This window comes from Camelus dromedarius, chromosome 4 (genome assembly GCF_036321535.1).
Source record: "Camelus dromedarius isolate mCamDro1 chromosome 4, mCamDro1.pat, whole genome shotgun sequence".
In the NCBI taxonomy this organism is placed as follows: domain Eukaryota; kingdom Metazoa; phylum Chordata; class Mammalia; order Artiodactyla; family Camelidae; genus Camelus; species Camelus dromedarius.
The window spans coordinates 91,277,142-91,301,797 of NC_087439.1; the positions used below are offsets into that span (position 1 = coordinate 91,277,142).

The 24,656-nt window shown below is 42.9% G+C and overlaps 1 protein-coding gene and 1 pseudogene across 3 annotated transcripts; one reads left to right on the top strand and one right to left on the bottom strand.

Annotated features, from left to right (window-relative positions):
* Window positions 1-274: 274 nt before the first annotated feature.
* COPS7B (COP9 signalosome subunit 7B) lies at window positions 275-24,656 on the top strand. 3 transcript variants are annotated; one of them, XM_010985641.3, is made up of 7 exons: window positions 4,192-4,348; window positions 6,043-6,220; window positions 10,303-10,378; window positions 12,668-12,756; window positions 14,479-14,681; window positions 16,513-16,618; window positions 23,421-24,656. In XM_010985641.3, the coding sequence occupies exons 2-7, from the start codon at window positions 6,059-6,061 to the stop codon at window positions 23,577-23,579; spliced, it is 795 nt and encodes a 264-aa protein (XP_010983943.2). In that variant the 5' UTR covers window positions 4,192-4,348; window positions 6,043-6,058; the 3' UTR covers window positions 23,580-24,656. The 3 variants fall into 3 exon arrangements, with proteins under 3 accessions (XP_010983947.2, XP_010983943.2, XP_010983946.2); XM_010985645.3 differs by lacking the exons at window positions 4,192-4,348; window positions 6,043-6,220 and adding an exon at window positions 275-475; XM_010985644.3 differs by lacking the exons at window positions 4,192-4,348; window positions 6,043-6,220; window positions 10,303-10,378 and adding an exon at window positions 13,257-13,351 and having other exon boundaries at window positions 10,671-12,756.
* On the bottom strand, window positions 8,610-9,161 carry LOC105093745 (EKC/KEOPS complex subunit TPRKB-like; annotated as a pseudogene).

Genomic DNA, 24,656 nt, shown 5'->3' on the forward strand with positions numbered 1-24,656 from the left:
AAGGGAAGGGCCCTCCTGGGGGAGTCTCGTAGGACAAATTTTTCTTTCAGTGTTGTTGCCTAGAGTTTGCCCCAGCGGAGGGTTGGCTTCAGACCTGCAGAGGCTCGAGGGGACCGCTCCTGACGCTGGCACAGTAGGGTTCTGAGATGACGGCAGGTTGCCCTGTGCGATGTGGCAGAGACTACACTTCCCAGCATTCCAGGGGGCACCTGGGGGACCACAAATCCCAGCACGCAACAAGAAGCCCAGGGACTACAAATCCCAGCATTCCCAGCACTCTATTTCTCTATAACTTAGATTCCAGTGTGCCGCGCAGCGTGCGCAAATTCATAAACCGGCTTGTAGGCTTGGTGTTTTCTGAATCCTGGGTCTTGAAACCAGACGGGAAGATCCTCTTCAGCCTCAAAAGAAGATGACAGCCCACAGAGAGGTAACTTCTATTTACATGGAACTCAGAAATCTCCTGCAAGTCATGGTAAGACTGAAAAAACAAACACAAACACTGATTAAACTGTGAAAGATAATATAACAAAATGAGTCCTTCAAGTCGTGCTTGTTGTTCTGGGGCGCCTTTTACGTGTTTTGCAGGGGTTTCTGATGTGCTCCTGCGTTGGACTGGGAAAGATACGGATTGTGTACTCAGAATATCAATGCAGTAAGAATTCAGAGAATTTGCCAATCCAACCCTTGTTGTTTTACTTATGAGGAAACTGAGGCCCAGAGACGCAAACAGATTGTCCACGGGCCACAGCAAGATGGGGCAGAGTTAAAATTCGGATCTAAGTCTCCTGCAGTCTGGGCTCTAGGGTGGTGATATTTTTAGCAGCATGGCTATGCGACCTTATTCTCCTTGGTGAAGTTTTCCCACCCAGGTTGAAACATCCAGGGGTTAGTGTGGACAGAAAAAAATGTTGCCTGCCATATTAGTAAACAATGAATATTGCTTGACATTCCGGTAAATAACAAGGAATGTTGCCAACTATCAAGCCCTCAGCCACTGAAGCTGCCCCTGAAAATGGGCCCACAGGGGAATTTAGGATGGAAAAAACAGGATACTTATCCTACACAGTTAAGAAACATATCTAAGGAATAATTTCAGTGACCCTTAGATTCTTGCATCTTCCCATACATAAACACTAAAATCATTCATTTGAGATATCTGTTTTTTGTGATTAGCAGTAATCTTTTGATATTCGACTACATTTTTTTTCCCCAGCAAAAACTATGTAGCCTGGTTCCTCCTTTACCTCTTCGGAGCAGTTCCTCAAAGCTATCTGAAAGGCTATCTCCTGGGCTACAGTACACAGTAAGGTCCCTGAATAAAACATAGTTTGCAACTTTTAGGTTGTGTGTTTTTCTTCAGTCGACATTAAGTAGGCATTTATTTGGTGGATTTCCTGCAAGTAAAGGAATGTAATGTTTGTTTATCCTCCGTTTAGGTAAGACTTGGTGTTTTGATGTTTTCTTTACTGCTCAAGGTGACATTTAATGTGGTTGCAGAAACTAGGTAAAATTGTACTGTAAGCAAAGGTTTCCTTGGAGATCTGCTATCTTTTCCTAGGCCTTCCCTCCTCTTCCTGTCCCCCTTTTACCAATCTGGGCACCCACCCAATTTTTCCTTCCATGTAATTCAACAAACACCTTTTTCAGCTTTTGCTATTTGCCAGGCTCTCTGTTGGTATAAGGTGAAAGAAATGGTCACTGCCACCAGGAAGATAACCATTCAATTAGAGAAATAAAGAGACTCCCAGAATTCAAGATGGACTGTGATAAATGGCACAAAAGAAAGGACACTAGAATGCTACAGAGGCCCCGATGGAAAGCTGTATTTCAGCTGGCAAAACTTGATGGAGTAGGTGGTATGAGTAGGATTTTTTTCCATGTTAGAAATTTTTATCTGTAAGTTTTTTTGTTAATGAGGTATAACGCATACAGCAAGGGCACAGTTTTTGCGTATGTATAGACCTGTGTCCACACGTGAAGATACAGAACATTTCCAGCACCCCTTGTGTCCCTTCGCAGTCAGTACCGCATCCTCCCATCCCAAAAGCCACTCTTGTGACTTCAATGACTATAGATCAGTTTTATCTGTTCTTCAATTTCATTTAAATGTAATCACATAGTATGCGCAGTATGAGTCTGGCTTTTTTCATTCCTCAGTATTTTTGTGAGATTCATCCATGTTGTATGTAGCAGTAGCTTGTTTTTTGAAAACTGAGTGGTTTTCCACTGTAATGTATGTAGCACTATTTGCCTACTCTACTATTCATGGGCATTTAAGTGTTCAGTTACCAGTTTTGGGCTTTTATTTAAAAAGCTGCAGTGAATACTCATGTTTCTTTTCGTGGGCTTGTGCACTTATTTCTAGGAGAGGAGTTGCTGGCTTGTGTGGAGGAAATGGAGGCATAGCCAGAATGTTTAGGAACTCAACAGAACTTAGTTGTCTTCCTTCCACCATCATGTTTGCCCCTTCTCCTCCACAGCCCTGTTCACTTACACCACCTCCAGACAGCTCTAGCCTCCCCAGCCAGAATCCTGGGTGAGATCCTCTTTCCCTATCCCTGCATTCAACTGGTCACCAGGTCTGATAGAGACTATGGTCTAAATGTCTCCAACACTGTCCCTTCTGATTTTATGCCCAACTGCCACTACTTTTCTTTAAGATCTCACAGTCTCTTAAATGGAATACATCGGTCACCTCAAGCATTCCCCTGCCTCTAGTTCTCTCCATATCCAATCCATTCCTATAACAGCTAGTGTCCAAAATGGCAATTATTCAGACCTCTCCACAGCTAAAAAAAAAAAAAAAAAAAAAGAAACCCTAAATAGCTCCCCAGTGCCCTTAAGATAAAACAAAAACTCTTTAACATGGCTTATACTCTTTCTGATTTGCTTGCTCATTGTTCCAGGCTTAACTCAAGTATCATTTCCTCCAGAATCCTGCCTTAAATCACCTCTCCTCCGGGTACAGTGAGGAGAGCCTCATCTGTACCCTTGGGCTGCCTATGGCATGGTCTGTAATAGCTGGACAGGCCTGTCTCTCCCAGGAGCTCTGAGCTTTCCTAGGTAGGAACTTAGCAGTATTTAGGTTTTTACTGGGTATAGTGCCTTGAATGTGGTTTCCGAGAACCTCGATGACCTAACTTCAACTCTGTAGCCCCCATTTCTCACCTGTGAACCCTGGGTCCCAGTCATGGGTTTCTTTTATGCATCAGTATATGCTGCACAGTGCAAACCTCTGTGACTATGGTCATTGACCTCTTTTACTTACCCCATTTGCCCATAAGATGCCCATTTTCTCTTCCCCAGCACATTCTCTTCTGTGGTTCCAAAGTGTTATCATCTGTCTCTCATGGCACTTAAAACATTGAAGCTTTTTTAGGGCAAGAACCTTGTCTTTTCTTCTTATAACCTTCTAGAATATAATAGGTGCAAAGAAATTTTTTAAATAAATGAGTTAGTTGTTGCTAGGCTCCTTTGCATCTGTCTGATTGATTTCTGCATTCAAACGCACAAAACGTAAACAGGCCTCTTATTCTCATCTTCAAGACCTTAAAGTCTGTGATGTATAGTTTAAAGGGACCAGTTTAAGTGTTCAGTTATGTAACATTCTTACTATATCCCAGGGGAGTTGGTAAGTACCAAATGCAATCCCATGAATGTCATTTTGGTCACAGAACCATTGTTGTCTCAACCCATCTCTTGCTTATTTTAAAACCTTTTCTGATTAGAGGTGAAGAACATGGTCTTTGGTTTCAGATAGCCTGGGTTACAAAGGGGACTTTGACCTTTACTGGCTTTTGGATTTTTAGGCTTGGTTATCTCACTTGAAAAATGGGAATAATATTACAGGCCATAGAGTTACTATGAAAATTCAACAAGACAATGTACAGCACCCGGCACATGGAAGAACGCTCAAAAAATGGTAGTTTTTACTGCTTATTGTCTCTGTACCCCCCTGGGTAGACACAGTCGCTATAGGCAACTTCTGAGGGGTAAAGCTGGGCCAAAGAGGCGGTTTTAGGGCCCAGTATGGTAATAGCGATGGTTTGGGGCCCAGTACTGCCTGGGTTGCATTCCTCTCCTTAGGACCCCCACCCGGCTCGGACCCCCTTTCCCTGGCCGGGGCGCGCTGAAGGTTTGAGGCTGCGAACGCAGCAGGGGGAACCTAGTGTGGGCGGAACTCGAGTGCAGCGGCGGGAGGCTTCCGGGGGAGCCGCAAGGGCAACGGGTTGGCGGAGACAGAAAAGCGTCGGACGCCCGGCAGATCATGGACGCTTGACAACCTGCGGGCAGGCGCCGGGAGGCCAAGTCAGCGACCAAGAGGACAGAGAGGCGGCAAGGACAGGTAGGGGCTGGCGAGAGGGCGGACCCCGGCGCGCCTGGCTCGTCTGGGCCGTCAGGCTTAGCGCCAGCCGTGGGAAAAGCTCGCGGTCACACTGCCCCGCCCCCGTTCCGGGAGCGCGCCCCGCGGCTCCTTACTCTGCACCCGCGGCCCTGCCTGTAACACGCCACCCAGTCTGAAGCTCACCCCAGTCTGCGACCCTCAGCTGCCGCACCGCAACTGCTCTCTCTTTTCCACCCCCTAAGGCTGCCTCTTTGCCCCTCTGCCATCCGTCAAAATAGCGCCCGCCACGACGGGAATTCATCTCCCCTGAGTTCCTAGCCGCCTTTTCAGACCCTCCCACTCCAGAAGAAAGCGATTATCACCGCCTCCTTACCTCTTTGCCCCCACTGGCTTTGCTCTTTTGGCCAAGTTTTTTTGAGGGACCTAAGTTTCTGTCCATTTTTCTACCTCTTCTCTATCACCAGGCCCTTCCATTCAGTGTCTTCACAAGTGTCCACTTTGAAAGGTTTTTGTTTCTCCTCTCCTAACCATCACCTCCCCTCCACATCTCCCTCCTATTCTCTCCCGTTCTCCCTCCAGTTTCCCGTTCCCTCACCAACCTTTATTCCCTCGCACTTCATTTTTTTTTTGTTTCCGACAAGACCTTCTTAGGTAACCCTGGGTGAGGCGACATACTTGTTTCTGTAATACTGTGAAAGGGCTGCTGCTGTTGGTATCTACTTCTACAGGAAAACTTAGTTTCTCTTGCATCAAACTATCCTTCTTTGATTTGTTCTCTTTTTCACTGTACTATACCCTTTCTCCTTCATTTTGTCACACTGCTTGGTATATATTATTCTTGGAGAAGTAATCTTTCCTTATGCAAGACTCCTGTAGAGTAGATATGCAGTATGTGTATTCACACACACTCAGTTTGTAGTAAGTAGATTATACAGTTGGGGGACCCTCCTGTCCTAATGTCTTAAGGATGGCAACATTATATCTTCATTGATTTCTTAGATTTTTTAAAATTGTTTTCTTGAGGTTTCATACAAATTCTGAAGTCACGTTTGGTAAATGTTACATATCAATAGGAGGCCAAATAAAGGGATTTTCCTCATGGACTTACACAGCATGTATGCATTTATTTTCTTAGTTTGAACATGTTGCCTCTTATCTATCAAGATGATTTCCCCCTTTTTATATTCTGTCAATGACTTTTTTCATTAAATGGGACATCTGCTTTTTGTATCTTTCCTTGTCTGTATTTGGCTGTAGGTGGGATTCTGATGACACACTGGAAGCTGTGACTGATTTGTTTTGCTTACCTCTGCTGCCTCTGTGTATGGGCAACATTCTCTGCTTCTCAACCAGAGTCTAAAAATGAGTGGATATAAAACAACAACTGAGATACTCCTGTGTGTTTCTTTAGGTTCTGGTTAGGTTTAAGGGCTTAAAAGGTGCTGCCTTTGGGAAAGGGCCAGGTGGAGATGAAGTGGCTTTTACTAAATGTGTTTCAAATGTCAGAATAAGGACAAAATCCCTTTAACTACAGGTTGAACCCTACCCATTTCACAAAATGAGATCTGGACTCAGGACCTGTTTTTTCTTATTGAATACTATAAAATTAAAGTATTCTGATGTCTAATCCAACATTGAATAAACGTAGATTGTGCAAAGAAGAAGGAAGAATGAAACACTTTTCTTTTGGACAGATCTCAAGGTCAGAGAATGGCAGGTGAACAGAAACCTTCAAGTAACCTCCTGGAACAGTTTATTTTACTAGCCAAAGGTACCAGTGGCTCAGCCCTCACTGCTCTCATAAGCCAAGTTTTGGAGGCTCCTGGGGTATATGTCTTTGGAGAACTGCTGGAGCTGGCCAATGTGCAGGAGGTAAGAGAAGTTTACAAACAATTTCTCTATCTTTGTTCTAAACCTTGCTGTGATTCTCCATATTTGCGAAGAATTTCAGTGCTGAAGCTATGGACCTGTGAGGTGCTCTGTTGAGAGAGGAATGAGAATTAATGGGGCAGGGTAAGAGAGCAAGGATGATGTCCTGGGCTCCTTCTGGTCAATATTTTCATCTGAATTTGGGGTCAATTTAAGTTAGGCTGCTAATAACTTGAAAGATAGGGGAATATCCAATTGAACCTGATAAACTGAAAAAGTAGACTAGAAGTGTGGACTGATGTTTAGCAGAGGTAGTTTTAGTCATTCTTAGGGGCATAAAACCTCTAGTGCGAATATAGACAATGAAGATTGATCAGGTACATACACAGCAGAAAATGATTGCTATTGAACATGAGATGATTGTGAATAAAGAGTATATTGTTCCCGTGAAAAGGGCAATTATAAAGTAGATGTGTTAAAAAAGATATGACATGAAAAGCTTGGAATTAGTCCTTTTTACTTTGTTTGGTTGTGTGGTGGTTGTTATTAAAACCTTGAGTATCACTTTTGGTTGTTGTGCCTTAAAAATGAGAAGATCTGGTGAAAAATAACCAGGTGGAACAGAGATGTAAAGCGGCATATGCTTTTAACCATCTACTTCCCGCTTTAGATACTTTTATATTTATTGATTAGTATTTTTACATAGATTGAGAAGTCTGCTGACATCTTTATTACTTTGGGAGTTGTGCTCAGGAGCTCTTGGTGGGGTAGGTTAACTTCCTCTTCACCATCACAGCTTCTTTCTGGCTGCCTAGGATGGTGCCAGCTCTGTGGATGGCTGCCAGCTCCGCCAATGGTAGCCATGTGCAGGTCTGGGCAGCCCTTGTTCATGTGCACGATGCTGTTGAGGGTGTCCCAGGCATTCTTGTTGATAGTGGTCCACACATAGGAGGTGACTGGCTTTTGCTGGCTAGTTCTTCAGTTTATGACCACGAGGACACCTTTGCCATTGGCTGCCGGCTCCATGCCCACAGCCTTGCCTTGAATCAGTCTGTTGTAGCAAAAGGAGTTGTGTGTCTTCAGGTTACTGGCTGGCTGGCTGCTGTATATCTGCTTATTATTCTTTTTGGGGGGAGGGGAGAGTGGTAATTTGGTTTATTTATTTATTTATTCAATGGCGGTACTAGGGATTGAACCCAGGACCTCGTGTAGGCTAAGTGCACTCTACCACGGAGCTATACTCTTTCACCCTAGCTTATTCCTCTTGATCAGGAAGCTTGGGTAGTTCCCCATGATATCCATTGCAGATGTGTGGACGCTGCATCATTTCCTTTCCCTGCAACAGCTAGAAACACAAAGATCCACTTTTATTTTTCAATTGTGAATTTTTATTTAATGGCAGGCTGGCTTGCTAGACTGTAAGCTCCATGAGGGTAAAGTCTGTGTGCTCACAGTTGTTTCCTTAGAGTTTATTGTGTAGCCTGACACACAGTAAGCTTTCAGTAAAAATTTAATTTACCAGAGAATAGAAAAGGAGTCCCTTGAGGAAAACTTAAGAAAACTGAGTTTTTTGTTTTAGAGCAGTTTTAGATTCACAATAAAGTTGAGACAAAGGTACAGAGAGTTCTAATGTACCCCATGCATAGCCTCCCCCATTACCAATATCCCCCACCAGTGTGATACCTACCCGGACACGTCATTATCACCCAAAGACCATCATTTACATTAGGGTTCACACTTGGTGTTGTACAGTCTATGGGTTCAGACAGATGTATAATGACATATATCTGCTGTGTAAATATCATATAGAGTATTATACTGCCCTAAAAATTCTTTGTGTTCTACCTGTTTATCCCTCTCTCCCTTCTAATCCCTGGCAACCACTGATCTTTTCACTGTCTTCATAGTTTGAAATTTTCCAGAATGTCATATAGTTGGAATCAAACATATGTAACCATTCAGATTTGCTTCTTTCACTTAGTAATATTGCATTTAAATTTCCTCCATGTCTTTTCATGGCTTGATAGCTCATCATTTTTCAAAAGAAGTGATGACAAAGGGGTAATATGTTCCTTCAGGTTCATGAAAAGCCTGAATGAATATGCTAAGTGGTTTTTTGTTTTTGTTTTTGTTTTTAAATTAAAAAAATTTTTTTATATGTGTTGGGTAATTAGATTTCTTTTTTTGACCGAGGTACTGGGGATTGAACCCGGGACCTTGTACATGCTAAGCATGCAAGTTACCACTGAGCTATACCCTCCCCTACCAAAGTGGTTGTTTTATATGGAAGTTTGGGTAAGAGGAGGTAGATGAAAATTAAAGCCAGAAAGAACTTTTTTTTTTAAATCTGGAAAAAATAACCAATGTTTTTAATAAATGCTGAAAACTATTAATATTTTTCATTTCATAAAACATCTTTTGTTGACATTCTACAAATGATACCATCCAATAATGTCCCAATATTTTCTTCTCGTGAAGATAGTTTATATATCTTTTTCACTTCTGTAATATTTGTTATTTCAGGAAGATTTTCTAGAGAAACTTGATGACCTTCCACCTGAGATATTAGGTCTTCTTGATTTATTTGTTTTTCTCCCTCTTCAATATAAGTAATTAGAATTGAAGTGTCATTTGCTGAGATACCAAATTTCTTCAAAGCCTCTGAAATATTATTAGTTGGGGAAAGATTGAAAATAATTTCAGTAGATAGAGTTCTTGTCTTCATTCTTCTCAGTTTGTAGAGGTGAACTGCTTTGTTTGCTGCCACAAGTATCTGAAATGGATCCACAATCACTGTAGGGTTTATTAATGAGCCATCAGCTGCACCTTCCATGGCCTTTTTTCTCAAGTCTCCAGCATTTTTTTACATCTTTAAATAACAGAAGGGTCACTCTATATTCAGGAAATAGGTCCAGCTGATGTGTTAGCTGCATTTCCTAGGTAAGCAGGATTCAGCGTCGCGACTCACGTTGCGTCCTCTCAGAAAGAACTTGGTGATTTAAGCCAGTGGGAGAAACTTGGGAGTGTCTGCTCTAGAGAAAATAGTCTTTTATAGCTAGTTTTGTAATTGTCTGTCTGAAAAGTGGCGGCTAGATTTGATGATCTCTTCCACTTCTAATTCAGGACTTCAGGTGGTTTTTGATAACCTGAGAAGTTAGACTGGGTATTAGGATGCCAGAGTTCTCATTGGAGTGCTTAGCAAATCACCTTTATCCTCCCACAGTTTATTTTTTCCATATGTGATCTGGGAATAAACTAGTAGCCTTTCAGTGGTCTGAAATTATACAGTTTTTAGAACCTTTTTTTTATAAGATGGTAAAAATTGAGTAGTAGTATTATTGGTGTCCACAGAATACCACTTGGGTATTCCTGTTCAGACTTTCCTGAGTTTGGTAAATTGCAAGAGTAACAAGTACATATTTGTAAGGGAAGCACCCAGTTACGGTAACTGGCAGCAGAGCAGAGGAGAGCAGTTCCTGGTAGAATAGTATCTCTTTCATTTTTCTTCTACAGGTGGCTCTTTGCCATTAGCATTAGTGAGGAATACGTAATTTTGTTTGGTGCTGACTGATATCCTGGTTTCCTGCCCCAATTGGGCTCTTTTGTCACACCTTACGCTGTGCTAATCTCCAGAATTCACAGTCCACTTGCAGTCCTGAAACTTGGAGCCAACCCTATACTTTATTCGGTTTGGATTGTTAGTGGCTTGTGCTGTACCTCCCAAGCTGGTGTGTAGACAGGCTGATCCAGTCCTCGTTTTGATGGCAAGGGAATCCTGAGAAAAGATGAACTGCTCCCTGTGCTTTCTGCTTTGTGTGTGTGCACATCTGTGTGTGTGTGTGACAAAAGTAGTTCTTGGGCATGCTGTGTGGAGTGTAAAATATGGATTCCTGAGGGAGAAAAATTAAATTTGGGGCCTTAATAACCTTATTTATTTTTCTTCAGAGTCAAAGAGTTGGAAGGGACCTCAGGGACCAAGCAATAAAACAGTACAAAACTGTGGCACATGGTCATCTGTCCTCTGCTTGAACACTGCAGTGATTATAAATAGCTTGATCTGTGAACTGTTTTTTTTTTCTTCTCAGCTTGCAGAAGGAACTAATGCTGCTTATTTGCAGTTGCTGAACCTGTTTGCCTATGGAACATACCCAGATTACATAGGTGAGTTGGTTAAGATCCTCCAAAGTCTTCTTAATTATGTTGCTCTGTTTGGATGTGTTGTCTTCATGAGGATCACTGAGGTCTGGGATACAAAACAAAGGGTGGGAACTTTTTAACCTGGCTGTTTCCCATTTTACTGTGTCCAGTAGGTGACCTCACATGAGGACTTTCCCTTCTCACCTTGTATTTCCCAGTGGATATGTGGGGGCTATGTTTATGCTCATCCATAAATATAGCCCTTGTTTATTTTCCAGATGAGATTCTTGAGGACTGGTGTTTGTAGAACATTTGGAGTGTTGTGAAACGTCAGAATACCCACTTGTAAAGTATTTAAGCATTTTAAATATTATCTAAATACTATCACCATATTGAAGAAAGTTTGGAAAATAGGGGGAAAAAGTTACTCATAGTTGTACCACCATTAAACAAAGTACTGTTAGCATTATGGTGCTGGAGTTTTCCTCCTTGTGCTTGTACCTTCTGATATGTAGTTCGTGATATTAGATTGTGTATACAATTTTATATCTTGCTTTTTTCACTTATTTCATAGGCATTTATCCATGTTTTAAGTCTTTGTAGTCACTTTTAATATTTCATAATCTAATACTCCATAATCTACTTACCCCATTCTCTTTTGTAAATCATTTGAATCATCATAAATTAGAATCTTAAATATCAGGAATGAGGTGTGTGCTTGTCCAGACACTAACTTACCTTCCACCCAAGCCATTTCTGTCTGGCTTCCCCAGTTTATTTTAGTGGCATGACATAGGCCTGGCAGTTTATATTAGTGGTATGACTCAGGGTCTTCCCTACTATATCCCTGACTGCCCCTTTTTTCTCACTTTCTTTCTCCCTGGTCACTTCTACTTTGTGCTGCTGTCAGACTGGATGGTTTGCCACTTTCCAGCTTTTTCTGACCTTTGCTTTGTATTCTTTGTTTCCATCCTCTCTAAAGAGCAGCATTTAACAGACTTTGGAACCAGGATTCTTGCATTATATTCTATTTCCACTTCCACTAGGCGTGTGTCCTTTGGCAAATTAAATAATCTTTTGTACCTCAATCTCCTTATCTCTAAAATGGGAGTAATAGAAAGATCTGCAGTCCCTTACTTGCACTCCTTGGGCTGGATGTTTCAGAATTTAGAGTTTTGGGGACTTTAAAAAGGTAATATGATGCATATACTTTTTAATGTAGTGCACTCGAGAGATGTGGGCAACACTGATAGTCAAACACATTCATAGTTTTGCAGCAAAACAAATGAGTATTTGCAACAAATGGGATAAAAAGCGTAACTCAATTTAGATGAGTTGCCACCAGATGAATCTCAGCACTGTGCTCAAGGAAAAAAATGTTGGTTTGGATTCACCTTTTTTGGAATCCAGGATTATGGATAAGGAATTGAAGACATATCTGGAATCCATCTTGCGGGGTTGCTGTGAGGATTAAGTGGATGTGTGTGCGCATTTATGGATCTATGTTTGCACTTATACCAAGTAAAGCTTGTCTTATATGTCACCAGTGGCTGCTGCCAGTGCTGTTGTTACCATTACTGTTATTACTAAACTTTTGCCCATCCTTCAGGGAACATCTCAAATTCCACCTTTCTTTCTTTTTCTCTCCCGTGTCTCCCCAGTGTGATTTCACTCACTTGCGTGCTCTCTTGCTCTCGCTCTCTCTTTCTCTCTCTCTTTTTCCCGTTCTGCCTCTCCCCTCCTCTTAACCCTTTGGCTATCTTCTGGTAATTTATACCTTTCTTTTGGTGATTCTGTCTTGCATTTGTAGCTGTTGAAACATCTAATGGTAAGACCGAGGACAAGTCTAAGGTCTTTGAGTTACACAACTCTGGGTGGTAGTTGGTGCTCCTGGAGTTGTGGAGTGCCCTGACAAGGCCCATCTTATTTATCCTTGATTCCCCTGAATCCCTTAAAACAGGGCATTGCACATAACAGATGCTCAGTGAAGACATGTTGAACTTGATTGAATGTCACAAAGGGCACAAATAGTATTCCTTTAAGATAATTGTCATATAATTTTGTGCATTCATACGTGACTTCTCAGTAGACTAAGCTCCTTATGTGTAGAGATTCAGTTTTTTCTTCTTTGGAAGCACATGATATTTCAGAGAAGACAGGAGGTGCTCATGGAACATTTGCTTAACAAATAAGTGCAGAGTCATGACAGTGATTCAGTAGTAGGTTTGATGTGGGGAGTTGGTGTACTTATTCCATAAAGAAATCCTAATTTTATTTTGTGTCTTGATTTTTGTGGTGGGTGGGACTGAGCAGCGAACAAGGAGAGCCTGCCGGAACTGAGCACAGCTCAGCAGAACAAGCTGAAACACCTCACCATCGTGAGCTTGGCGTCAAGGATGAAGGTATGGCTTGAACCCTTTCCTGTTTTCCTCTTCATTTCGAGGCAGGTGTCTCGTTGGCATCAGTGTGGGAAGTCCCAGCTACACACAGCAGAGTCACATCATAAATGTATAGAATTTGCCTGGCAAAGGACAAAAGAGAAAAAAATAACAGTTAAAACAGTGTAGGCAATTACTCACCATTCGATTTAGGAAAAGTGTCCAGGAGTGGTAGTGAATCAGCAGGTCTCAGTTTTGACATGCTGTGGTATGTCACGTGGTGTGAGCGTTTTGTAATGCTTAAAGGAGACTGCTGTTTCAAGAAACGGATTTTTTAAACAGCAAGGCATATCAAGGCAAGCTAACCACTTCAGTTGCTCAGAGCACAGTGAACTGTGCCAGTGCTGGAGGAAAAACTAAGAGGTAGATTTTTAATATGCTGCCTTCCTCTAGGGATTTTCAAGGTTAATTATACTAACTGGGATTTTTGTTTTATATGCTAACTTTTGACCCTAACCTTCTAGAAGATACCACTCCACTGTATGTCTGAGTTCTCTGCCCCACTCGATTTAGAAGACGTGCAACCAGCTGCTCATAGCCATTAACAAAGATGATACAGGTTCGGTTAATTTATAGTTGATTTTGGCCAATCCCAGCTTAAATGTCTTAAGTTTTTGTGGGTCTGTGCCTTTGAAACAGTTTGCTTTTTGCATTTCCCCTCTCTGATTGAGTCTGAGAGATGTATACTTGTTCTTGGATTGCTATTTCAGTGGCTGAAATCATTTTACATGGTCTCATAATAAATTTCTGTTTCTCAGCTTGGCATTTCGGGTGGGAGGCCTATTTTGTTAGGAAATGAGAATCTGACCTTTTTTTTGTCCTTGTCATGGACCTCTCAAGTGTAGCAAAGAGTAGGACTGCCTTTTCCCTTATTTCTGCAACCTGTCATTGTAAGCGCATGTACCACCCCTGAATTTCAGATCTTTAGTCAGAAAACCCCCTCGAATGTTTGCCCTCTTCTCTGCATACATCTTCCTCCTGTCTGTTTCTGCAGATTTGATTGCTGTGTTAATTTGCAAACTAATAGTGATGTGTCAGAGGATTTGCAGAAAACTGGATACTTAGATATCCACTTGTCTTGGAGTCATACAGAATGTTGGTACAGCCTAATAAAGGACCACTGTTGGGGAACTGACATTGGTTTTAAGAGACAGAGAAAACATATGTAAATTTCAGGATGACCTCTGAGCCAGCACTACCCATTGACCACCTATGGGTGGATGTGTTAGCCTGTAAGTTTTTGTAATTGTTCTGTGCTGGGCATACAGCCAGTTCGTCTCTCGGTGTCTGAGATTGTTTGGAGTTTTGTGATGATCTGGCATTTATGCAAATTCTACAAGCTTCCAGAAGGCAGCAGAGTGCCATATACTGAGTATTTCCCTTTCTCCTCTGTAAAGAGTCTTTGGGATCTCTAAGAGCATACTTCAGAGCATGAAAGCTGGAAGCTGGGTGAAGTCCGGGGGTGGAGGACTGAGGAGAACACATGCCTAGATGCTGTGGGTCTTGTTTGGATCTCACAGGTCTCACAGCTCATTTATTATATCTCTTGTTGCCATAGATGTTAATAATTACCAATATACCACATTTCCCAAAGCTCTGAGGCAGCTGTTGGTTATCTGGTAATACCTGCATTTTCTTTAATGTTTGCCAGTGGTTTTTATAAATATCATATGGCCTTATCTACAGTGTATTCCCTACTCCGTGCTGCTGAAGGACCTGGAGATGCGGAATCTCCGGGAACTGGAAGACCTTATCATCGAGGCTGTCTACACCGATATCATTCAGGGCAAGCTGGACCAGCGAAACCAGCTGCTCGAAGTGGATTTCTGCATTGGCCGTGACATCCGAAAGAAAGATATCAATAATATTGTCAAGACCTTGCATGAATGGTGAGGCTCAAAGAAGGAGGTGTCCCCCTCTTTAGGGAGAGGATATCTAGCATGCCCTTTGTGCCTCTATTTGGGGAAATGTGGTCTCCAGTTATCATCTAGGACTGCCTGGAGCTGGGGCCTTGAGACAGTTAAGCTACAAAGAGGGGCTGCATTTGTGACTACAGCTGTATGACAGCAGAAATCACTTCAGGCTTCCTAGTGTCTTGGTTGTAAAATAGTTCTTGTCCTGTACGGTTGGGGTCTGTTTAGTAGCGTGTTGTAAAATGCCCAGGGTTGGCAGGTGGAGCCTTTGAAACCTCACTGTGTGATACTGACTTTGTACTTTGCAAACTCACCCTCAGAGTTTGACCAAGCTCAAGAAGTTAGTTTTGTAAAGATTCTTTGGATAAGAGAACCCATGTTCAGTGTCAGTAACATTGGGCTAGTGTTCGTAAAACATTGTGAGGGATACTGAACACAAAGGAATAGGTTATTCTAAGTTGGAACAGAGACTCAAACACAGAATATTTGATAACCATTTTCTGCAATATAAAAGGAAGTGGGATATTTGCATATAGTCTATTTAAATGTAATTTGATGTTTGCAAGAGCTGTGGCACATCCTTCAAGGAGTTATTCAAATGATTTGGGACTTAGAAAGCTAGATGGACTTAGTTAAAGAGGTTTTAGCTGAGTTTTGAAGGAGGGCCAGGGTTGGAGTATCATTGGAGGTGAGGAGAGTATGTTCCCAGGTGGGCACATGGCATATTGGAAGTCATGAGGCAGGGCAGGCAGACTTTGTACAGAGGGGTAAGGAAATTGTTTTCTTTAAAACAGACTGACTCTCTGGCTTAGCCTCAAGAAGTGTATATCCAGGGATGTCCAAAAGCCCCTGCATTTCCGTCACTTCGGCTACTATTGGACCCCAGGGCATGTACTGCCCACCCTTTATCCCAAGTTCTGTCCCAAGTGTGACCCCAGACACCTTCCCTTTACAACGTCTGACACAGGCAGGAACTTTCAAAAGATTGTAAAACTGTTAAATCAGAATAAACGGGAAATAATCTTAGAAAATACCCCTAGCATGAAAATGGTCTGGCATACAAAATCTAGGTTTCCAATCCCACTAAAGTTTGCGGTCTTATTCTGTTTTTGAGGTGGCTGACACAGTTTTCACCTCTGTAGTTTGGTTTCAGTGTGTTTGCACCCAGTGGGGCAATCCTAACCCCCATTCTAGGATGTTTAGTAGTACAAATTTTTACAACTTGTCTTAGGCATTGGAGTTAGATTTGAAACAAAATTGGTATGTAGAGTGCTATCACAAATACGGCAAAATGTTCACAGCTGTGGACTCTGAAGTGGGGGGGTATGTGGCTATTTCTTGTACTATTAATTTTTTTTTTTTAGGTTTTAAGATTTTCAAAATAAAAAGTGGGAACATGAAATAATGAATTAGGAAGTAACACACTTCTCAGATAAAGGGCAATCTTCAAAATAGGATGCTTTGAGAAAATACTTTTTTCTGCAGAGGGAAGTAGATTAATCAGTGCCGCCTGTTAACGTCGCTCCTAACTCCTTTAATTGCACAGCCAGTGAAGCTTTCCCATGGGATGTGAAGGTTGGAAATTAAAGCTGTAAAACCACTCCTCATCCTCCATGTTTGTTTCCAATGCTCTATGCTATGTATGCAGAAACACTTGTCTTTTGGAAGGAGTGAAGGGGCAAGAGCCTTGGCAGATGGAGGGTTACAGGCGATGTCTGTTAAGGAGTCAGGGAGGGAGATTTCAGAGGCCAGAGAAGAGCTCCCAGACCTTTCTGCAGCTCAGGGCTGGTGGTTATCTCCTTTATAGGTGTGACGGCTGCGAAGCAGTCCTGCTGGGCATCGAGCAGCAAGTTCTGAGAGCCAACCAGTACAAGGAGAACCACAGCCGGACTCAGCAGCAGGTAGAGGCAGAGGTAAGGAAGGGAACGTTTGTCCCCACTCCAGCATATCCCTGTTTGTTCCTTTGTCTTGTGAATCTTGCTGTAGATTAAACCAGAGGTCACTCACAAACAGGCCCTGGGCAGGACTGGGGTAGAGATGAGTGACACAGGCCCTGCTCTTGGTGCTCTCTGTCTCCTTTCTGATTCCTGGTCACCAGAGGGTGAGCGGGCTTAGAGCACAAGGCCTTATAATTCCTCAGTACACATGCACTTTGCAGCTGTAGAGCAAAAGAAACGAGTCTGGGGATGAGTCTTAAAGATGAGTGGAGGGATGGTGGTTACCAGGCCGGGCAGAGGGAGGGGTGTAGTTGGGCAGGGACACATGGGGCTTCAAGGCCCTGGTACTGCTGCTTCTTAAGCTGTGTGGTAGATGCACAGTGTTCATTTTATTCTTCTCTAAACTGTTGTAAAATGTTGTAATCTTTTAAAATGCATGATATGTTTCATACTAAAGAAGGAAGAAAGGGAAAAAATTTGGCTGGTAAAATGCAAGTGAAGGTAGAAGTGTGATTGCGGTGTTAGACACTTGGTTGTTCAGAACAGTTTTAGCCTCTGGGAGAGACACAGGCTTCAGCCTTTGATTAGTGGGTGTTTGTGAGCATATAGCCTGGATACCTGTCGAGCCATCGCCCGATTTGTATGGAGCCCTTGAGATCAGAATTTTGGCATTGAAAGTCCTTTTCTAGAGTGATAGAGCTTGAAGCGTTAATGGTATTTAATGAATTTTATGTCAGCTGTTCAAGAGATTAACAGCTAAGGAACATAAGAAATAAGTAATTGTGCCTACCAAAGGAGGATTTTTGGAATTTGAAGATTTCCCCTACTCTGTTGTGTGTACTCCTAAAAAATAAAACCTGTGTCTCATTTAAAATAAAACCTGGCCTTGGTAAGGTCAGTTCCTTGTCCCATGTCTAACACATAACAGGTGCTCAAATGACTGTTGTATATTTCAGGCACACCCTCCCCAAGTGTCAGTGGGCTGCTGAACCCTGGTTTTCATGAACTAGAGTGAATTTATTTCAGAAACACACACACCCCTATATACATATGCATACCTACTCTGTGAATGTTTGATCTATTGTTAATTTTTAATCTTCTAGCCAATGAAGTGTGAACTATATTTAATTCAGCGTTAGTCAGAGACAGATACAGTTAAGCCTGCTGATTCTCTAGTGAGCTGTGTAATCCCCTGCTTGAACCCTGTGGTCTCTTCTCTGACCTGGGATTGATATCTGAGCAAAGTAGGAAGGGGTAACCACTCTCTTCTTCACTGATTATTCTCTATAAATCAAACCCTGGAAACAAATGAGGTTTGGAAGCTAAACATGCCTACCTGCCCTGGAATAGCCCATGTGAAACAAACCATCTTTAACCTAGTTGGTACCCCAGGAAGAGCCTGATTGTGCCTGGACAGTTGCTAATTGTGTGGCAGGTGGTGGGCTTGGATTGCGGTTGTTAGCAAAATTGAATAAATGATACTGGTTTTAGAATTTTGAATGGCTCAGGTTTGTTTTCATGACAAATGGCATTTGATGAAAGAAGGCACTGCATAATGTTGAGGCACAACCAATACTTTTACAACAGTGTGGGCTCCTTGAATTATGGTTATTAAACAAGAGAGAGAGCCAGCACACAGGGGCTTGCTCATTATAGGAAAACGCAGCTCCAGCTGCCCCTGCTGGCAGAGCCCAATGCTGCCACCAGGTGGCAGTAGTGATTTGATTAAGTTTGAGAGAAATTTGAGGAAACCACCGAGGCCACCTCCACTCCCAATTAGAACAATCTACTGACTTAATAATCTTCTAGGAAACCTGGAACAGACAAGTATGAGAAGAGTGGGATAATGGTCAAAGCCCAGAGTCTTGACCGTTTTTCCATTCATAAATGCATGATCTGCTGTGGGTAGGATACTGATTGTCCCCCAGCTGAAGGCACATTTAGTGAGAGGGTGCTGACTAAATATCTGTTAACTTGAAAAGAAAAGTCTACCATGACTAAAGTTGTAATTCTGCCCTATTCTGCTTCGATTTATGCTTCTGTTACTTGTAACCTAAGTTTTGTAGTCATTTTCTCAGCTGAGTTGATTTTTTCTTTATTTGTCCTTAAATTAGATTGCTTATTCTCAGAGGGGAAAACTTGATGTTTTTTTCCCTCCAAAATCTTATAACAGCAGCTATCTTCTGGTGAGTATTAGCTTTAAGAGCCTTCCCTCTTAATGAAGTCAGCCCCATCACAAACTGCCCAAGAATATTCTGTCCTCTTAGCCTTTCACAGAAATAACACAAACTAATTAGCTACAATTCCAGCATACCTGGAGGAGATAGAACAGTAACATTATGAGCTGTTTCATTATCTCTGGGCAAACACTCTGGAGGGGAGGTAATGATTACCTCCACCAAGCACCTCATTTACATTCGGTTTTGGAGAGTATTTCTCTTTCTATTTGAATGTGCTTATGCCTGATGTTCTCTGGAATGACAATATATAGCACGTGCTACATTTACAAGGTAGGCTGTGTTCTAGTCTTGTAGGTAATAGAGCATAATTGGACACAGTAAACTCTGTTTTTCTTTATGTAGAAAATCCCCCAGGGGTTGTTAATGACAGATCTCGAGCCTGTTGGCTGTCAGAGTGCACCAGCAGTGTGCTTCTCATGCCTTCTGGAGGGTGGTTCTCTCCATCTCCCTGGTCTCCTTTTCTCTGGAGCACTTTTCTGACTCTGCACTCTACCTCTTGTCTACCTTTGCTCTGTCCCACAGCTGAAAGAAGTTTTCCTCCCCTAGGACACTTTTCTCTCCTCTTGCCTGAATATTTAAGGTCTCTAATAGAGCTAGGCTGTGACTTTGTTAGCAGGTGCAGGCCCATCTGAAAATTCCTAAGGCCCGTAATTTGAGGGGTGTGACAAACTCTAGGTCACCTGGGGTAATAGGATGGGGATGGCCTGCAAGCCAGTCCACTCAAGGAAGAAAATTAGAAAAGATTAGGGACATTTAGGCCAAAGAAGACAAGTCTGTGGGATATTAGTCATCATTTAAAGGGCAGCTCTGAGAAAGAGGAGTTAGACTTCTCAGGCGTGTTCTGTGGGTTTCGTTGGTAGACCTACCTGGCTAGCCACTGTTGGATCCCAGAAGGAGCTGTCTACTTTCAGACCCGTGAGGCTATTACAGAAAGCTAGGACTCTTACCTGTCCCTCAGCTATGAGAGTCTGTCACTGGCTCAACAGTCTCCTTTTGAGTTCCGTGTATTTAAAATACTAACAATCAGACTGACTTGAGCAAGGCTTATCTGTGATAGGCCCCAGTGTGATAGGAGCCGCGTCACCCCCATCCAGGCTGAGGCCTTGTTAAGGATAAAAGGCCTCATTTCTTAGGCTAAGAGACACTTGCCCAAGAACCCCTCTTTTTCTCCATGGTTTGTTTACCCAAGTGAGGAGGACTTAACTTTGTCAGTACGTAGTCTTACTGGAAGCTAGATGTGAACCCCTGAAACAGAGGAGACACAGCACAGAGGAGGCTGTCCATCCAAGAGTGGGAGGTGCTGCCAGGCGATGTAGCTTAGGGAGGCAGGTCAGTGTTGGCTAGAGTGTTCAGGGTGGGTTTGAGGAATAGGTAGGGTCAGAGGCGGCTAGCAAAGGAGGAAGCTCGCCCAGGCTGGAACGGGGTGCAGGAAAGGCATCAAGGCCGAACCAGTGGACTGCTTCTGAGGATGAGGCCTGCACCAGTGTGGTTCCAGTGGAGGGCACGTGCTGTGGAGCAGGAAGGAAGGGACAGGATCTTGAGTGGCATTACAGAAATGGTGAACAACCCAGGTTTTTCCTTGGGGGTAAGTCTCATTTCTTCTTCTGGCATGCCAGGATCACTGAGCACCCCAAATAATAGCTTGTCAGGAGATAGTTTCTATAAGAAAAACTGCTTGAGAAGGTAAATAGGCATTTGAGTCAAGAGTGGAGCAGTGTCTTTGCTTCTGTTTATTTGGTTAAAAGCTTTTGACAGGATCCTGAATCAAAGGCTTTTAAATAGAATTGAGTCACTGAGATGGGGAGGCTGCCTTACCATTTTGGGGAGTGATGGTTTAGATAGGAAGAGAGCACAGTTAGGTCCTTCTGTAGATGGAGAAGGGTGAAGAGCAGGTTTTCTTGGGAACTAGGGTGAGACCCTGTGATTTCATGTTATTATAAAGGATCTGAAACGGGAAGTGCTGAACTTTGGGTGGGGGAAGAGTATATACAGCAAAAGAGTTGGAGCCAGTTGAGCTGATTGGCTGTTGAGAGGCCGACAGGGAACATTTTCTTGATGAGTGGCCTGTGTGCAGTGAATGTGCCACAGGACAGAGTCTGCTCCATGGGCTGGCAGGCGGGACTGGCTTCTCGGCTCCACCATGGATACTCTGATGCCAAAGCTGGCCCAAGTCACCTGAGGCCACTAAAGAAAAATGCCAGTTAACTTCTGTTATGCTTGTAATGACAGATTCATCAGAAACACAGATGCAAGGGATTGAAAGTAGACCCGTTATTTGGGAATTGATTAAATACTTTTTTCTTATTCATGTAGGGATTATGAGGCTGTCAGTAAATCTAAGATATATTAAATGAAAGAATCAATATAGGAAATTATTTGTAGTATAAGCTGACTGTTTAGTGAAAATGATTGCACGAAGAACTTGATGAAATAAGGTTAAGTGGTGTTTAGCAGCCAAGATGAAATGAAGGAAACTATATTTTTAAATTTATTTTTAATAAAGCTGTTTTGCTAAGTGGGAAAGATACCATTTTTTGGAAATACAGGCCTTATAATGAAAACTTGTTATTTTCATAATGTTTTGTTTAAATAAGATTTTGTCAGCTCAAAAGGGAAACCTTAAAAACAAATTCCCTCAGGCAGTGTATCCCAGGTACTGAAAATATGAGGCATGAATCTCCTTTTTTATTTCCCTCCATTTTCTTAATGTATATTTTTAGGTTGCAGGATCTTTTAATACGTTAGAAGTCAGAGGTAACTGATATGCAAAGAAATAAACTTAAGTCATGCTGTGACCTCTTAAGATTTTAATTAATTTTCTTTACAGTGCTTAGAAAACATATCAAACTGGACAAACCTGGGAGTGTTATTTTATAAAGCCGTGGTAACTGAGAAATCACCTTTCTTAATCTCTCTCTAAGGCCGTCAAACTATGCCTTGAAGTGAAACAAACACAAACATCTCTTTTACAAGAGAGAGTGGCTAGCTACCCACTTGCTCCAAATTAACTATCTCACCAAGTGACTCTATTCAACAAGAGATACCAGAGCAGCAATGAGCCTCTAGGAGGTGAGATGCCTGGGGTTCTGAGATAGCATTTCTTGGTCTGGCAGGACACAGGATAAATCCGGACTTGACTTAGACTGCCCTCTGTGTTCACTGTCCCAGTCCACAGCCCTCTGTTGATGTTCCTTTCAGAAAGGTCATAGTATTGATTAAGGTGACAGCGGTTTTGGGTCATGGCTGTTCCTACATCAAAACAAAATGAAAAATGACCTACAGTCTAGTCCAGGATCTTTCTGCAGATGATAGATCTCCTCCAGGAACCTAATTTTTGTGTCGCTCTCATCTCTGCATTTGGACGGCCTCTTACTCAAGCTCCTGATGTTCTGACTGTTGAGAACCATGGTCCCTGGCAACTTCCTTCTTGCTCTGTCGAAAACCAAACCTTCCCAGGGAACATGGTAGCCGCCAAACAGGGGAAGCACCTTCTCTTTGTTACCAACAAACATATACCTTACTCTGCACCAACCTTCTCCCCTTTCTTCCTTCTAATGATTAAAAAAAAAAACAACTAATGTTTTCTCCTCTGCTTTTCTCCCCCTTTCCTTCCTCTCAGCTAGCTGATGGGCAAAGGTATAAAAGATCCATTAGAACTATTGGGGAACGTGTATAAATACGGGCACGGGAGTACACAGTAGACGTACAAGTTGGTATCTTTTTCAGAAGGCAATGTAGCAATAGTTACCAAAGCATAAAGTGTGCAGAGTCTTTGATGTGGAAAGCTCAGTTCTAGGAATATGTCCTCCATGGGTATTCACAAAAGTATGCAAAAGGTAAACATGGAAGGCTGTCCATAGTAGCATATACATAAGTGAAAAACAAACTGGGAACTAATTGAAAAGTGGTAGATCAGTCATAGTAGAACAGTACACAGATGTTAGAGAGAATATGTGTTCTGACATGGAAAAATGTTCAGGAGTTCTGAAATATTTTTGACCCACTCCTTTGTTAAGTGAAGAAACATATGCTGAGTACCATGATTGCATTTCTGCCAGTTTTTTACTCGCATTTTTTTGGTCATTTGTCACTTAGTTGGCTGACGTTTTTCCTCAGTTGCTTATTCAAGAACTGTATTCTCAAAGTTCTTGTGAAATATTTGTGGTTTCATACAGAAACAATAATTAGCTGAGTATAGCATCTTGGGTCACCTTTTCTTTTTTTAAGGCCGTTTTAACCAGAGCTTTCTTTCACCTACGGTGTTTTACCTTTTTGCCAAATGGTCTGCTGCCGCTTGGCATATTCCCTGTTTTCAACCAAGAAAGCATTAGTTCCACTTTTTTGCATGACTCATTTCCATGTATCTTCCATGAGTAGCCTCTGATTGTTTCTCCTCATCTGGGTTTCTGAAAATAATCTCAGATTTTCTTGCAGAGGATTCTGGCTTCTTCTCTGAGTGGCCCCCATTATAGTGAGAACAAGTTTCAGGGGGTTTGTGGTGCTCACAAGCTGAGCACACCAATCCTGTCTCCCTCCAGGTTACCAACATCAAGAAGACACTCAAAGCTACCGCGTCCTCCTCAGCTCAGGAGATGGAGCAACAGTTGGCTGAACGAGAGTGTCCCCCTCACGCTGAGCAGAGGCAGCCCACTAAGAAGATGTCCAAAGTGAAAGGTCTGGTCTCCAGCCGCCACTAGGGCTGGCTGGGGCAGCTGGCACTCACCAGGCCTGGGTCAGGTGGGGAGGGGACACCAAGGGCCTATTTCCTCCCCTTTCTACCTTCCGTGAGTTCCAGACCTGCCCGTCCCCTCACCAGCGCCTCCCCCACGTTGGTACTGTTCCAGAAGAACCGTCAACTCCCTTCCCTCACCTACTCGCCCTTCCCCAGTTGCTCCCTTCAGTCTCAGGGGCTCTACGGATGCCATCCCAACAGGGCCAGACACTGCCCAGCTTCCCTCCAGGAGGTTCTTGTCTCTGTCTAAGGGCTTGTCTCCCTCCCAGTTTTTCTTTTGCTTCATGTCATTTTGTCAGGCTGGTCATAAGCTGGAAGCAGCTTTAACTGGCCCACAGGGATGGCTGTGAAGGAGGCCCCTCTCTGAGTGAGGGGGGCTGTTCTTCTCCAGCCCCATGTACCACAGTACCCACAATGGTGCAGGCGCCCTTTAGCCAGGTATCAAAATGCTTTGTTTTCCCTCTCCTACCTTATCCCCTGTTGGCAGCTCTGATCAGGCCATGGAGGGATGTGATGCTGGGCTATGTTTACTAAACCTGCGGGTTTTCAGCCTCTTAAGCCCAGCTCCAGCCCCTCATTAGTTGGGAACACTGGGCTGACTAACATCTGGTATCTGAGCATCAGTGGAGGGGGCTATGGGTCTGCTGGGTGGCGGAAGTTTCTTCTAGCTTGGTGTTCTCTGCTGGCCACACTTCCTGCTGCCTCTGACTACTCAGACTGGTTTTTGGTGTGAAGGCCCCAGTGGCCCACTGGGGCTGTCTGCCAACACTTGCTCTCCCAAGATCTTTAATTCCTCCTGGCTGCATCCATGGTGGGGATGGTGGTGTCGAGGCCTGTCTGTCTGGTGAAGGATCTGTTGCTGCTTCTGTTTCTTTCTTCCCACACTCCCTGGCTGGTGACCCAGAGCCCTTTAATGATGGCATTCTCCTGGCAAGAGAAAAGGACTTGACTAGCCTTTCTGAACTTGAACAGTTTCAGGTTATATTTTAATTTTTTTTTTGTACAGGTTCTGATTCTAATACATTTCAACATGCTTTTTTTC

What these genes read in the sequence shown, in the direction of transcription:
- COPS7B (XM_010985641.3), top strand. Translation starts at nt 6,059, where the DNA reads ATGGCAGGTGAACAGAAACCTTCAAGTAACCTCCTGGAACAGTTTATT. An exon ending in AACATACCCAGATTACATAG is followed by an intron (nt 10,379 to 12,667) that starts GTGAGTTGGTTA and finishes GGGACTGAGCAG; the next exon opens with CGAACAAGGAGAGCCTGCCG. An exon ending in AGCAGCAGGTAGAGGCAGAG is followed by an intron (nt 16,619 to 23,420) that starts GTAAGGAAGGGA and finishes GTCTCCCTCCAG; the next exon opens with GTTACCAACATCAAGAAGAC.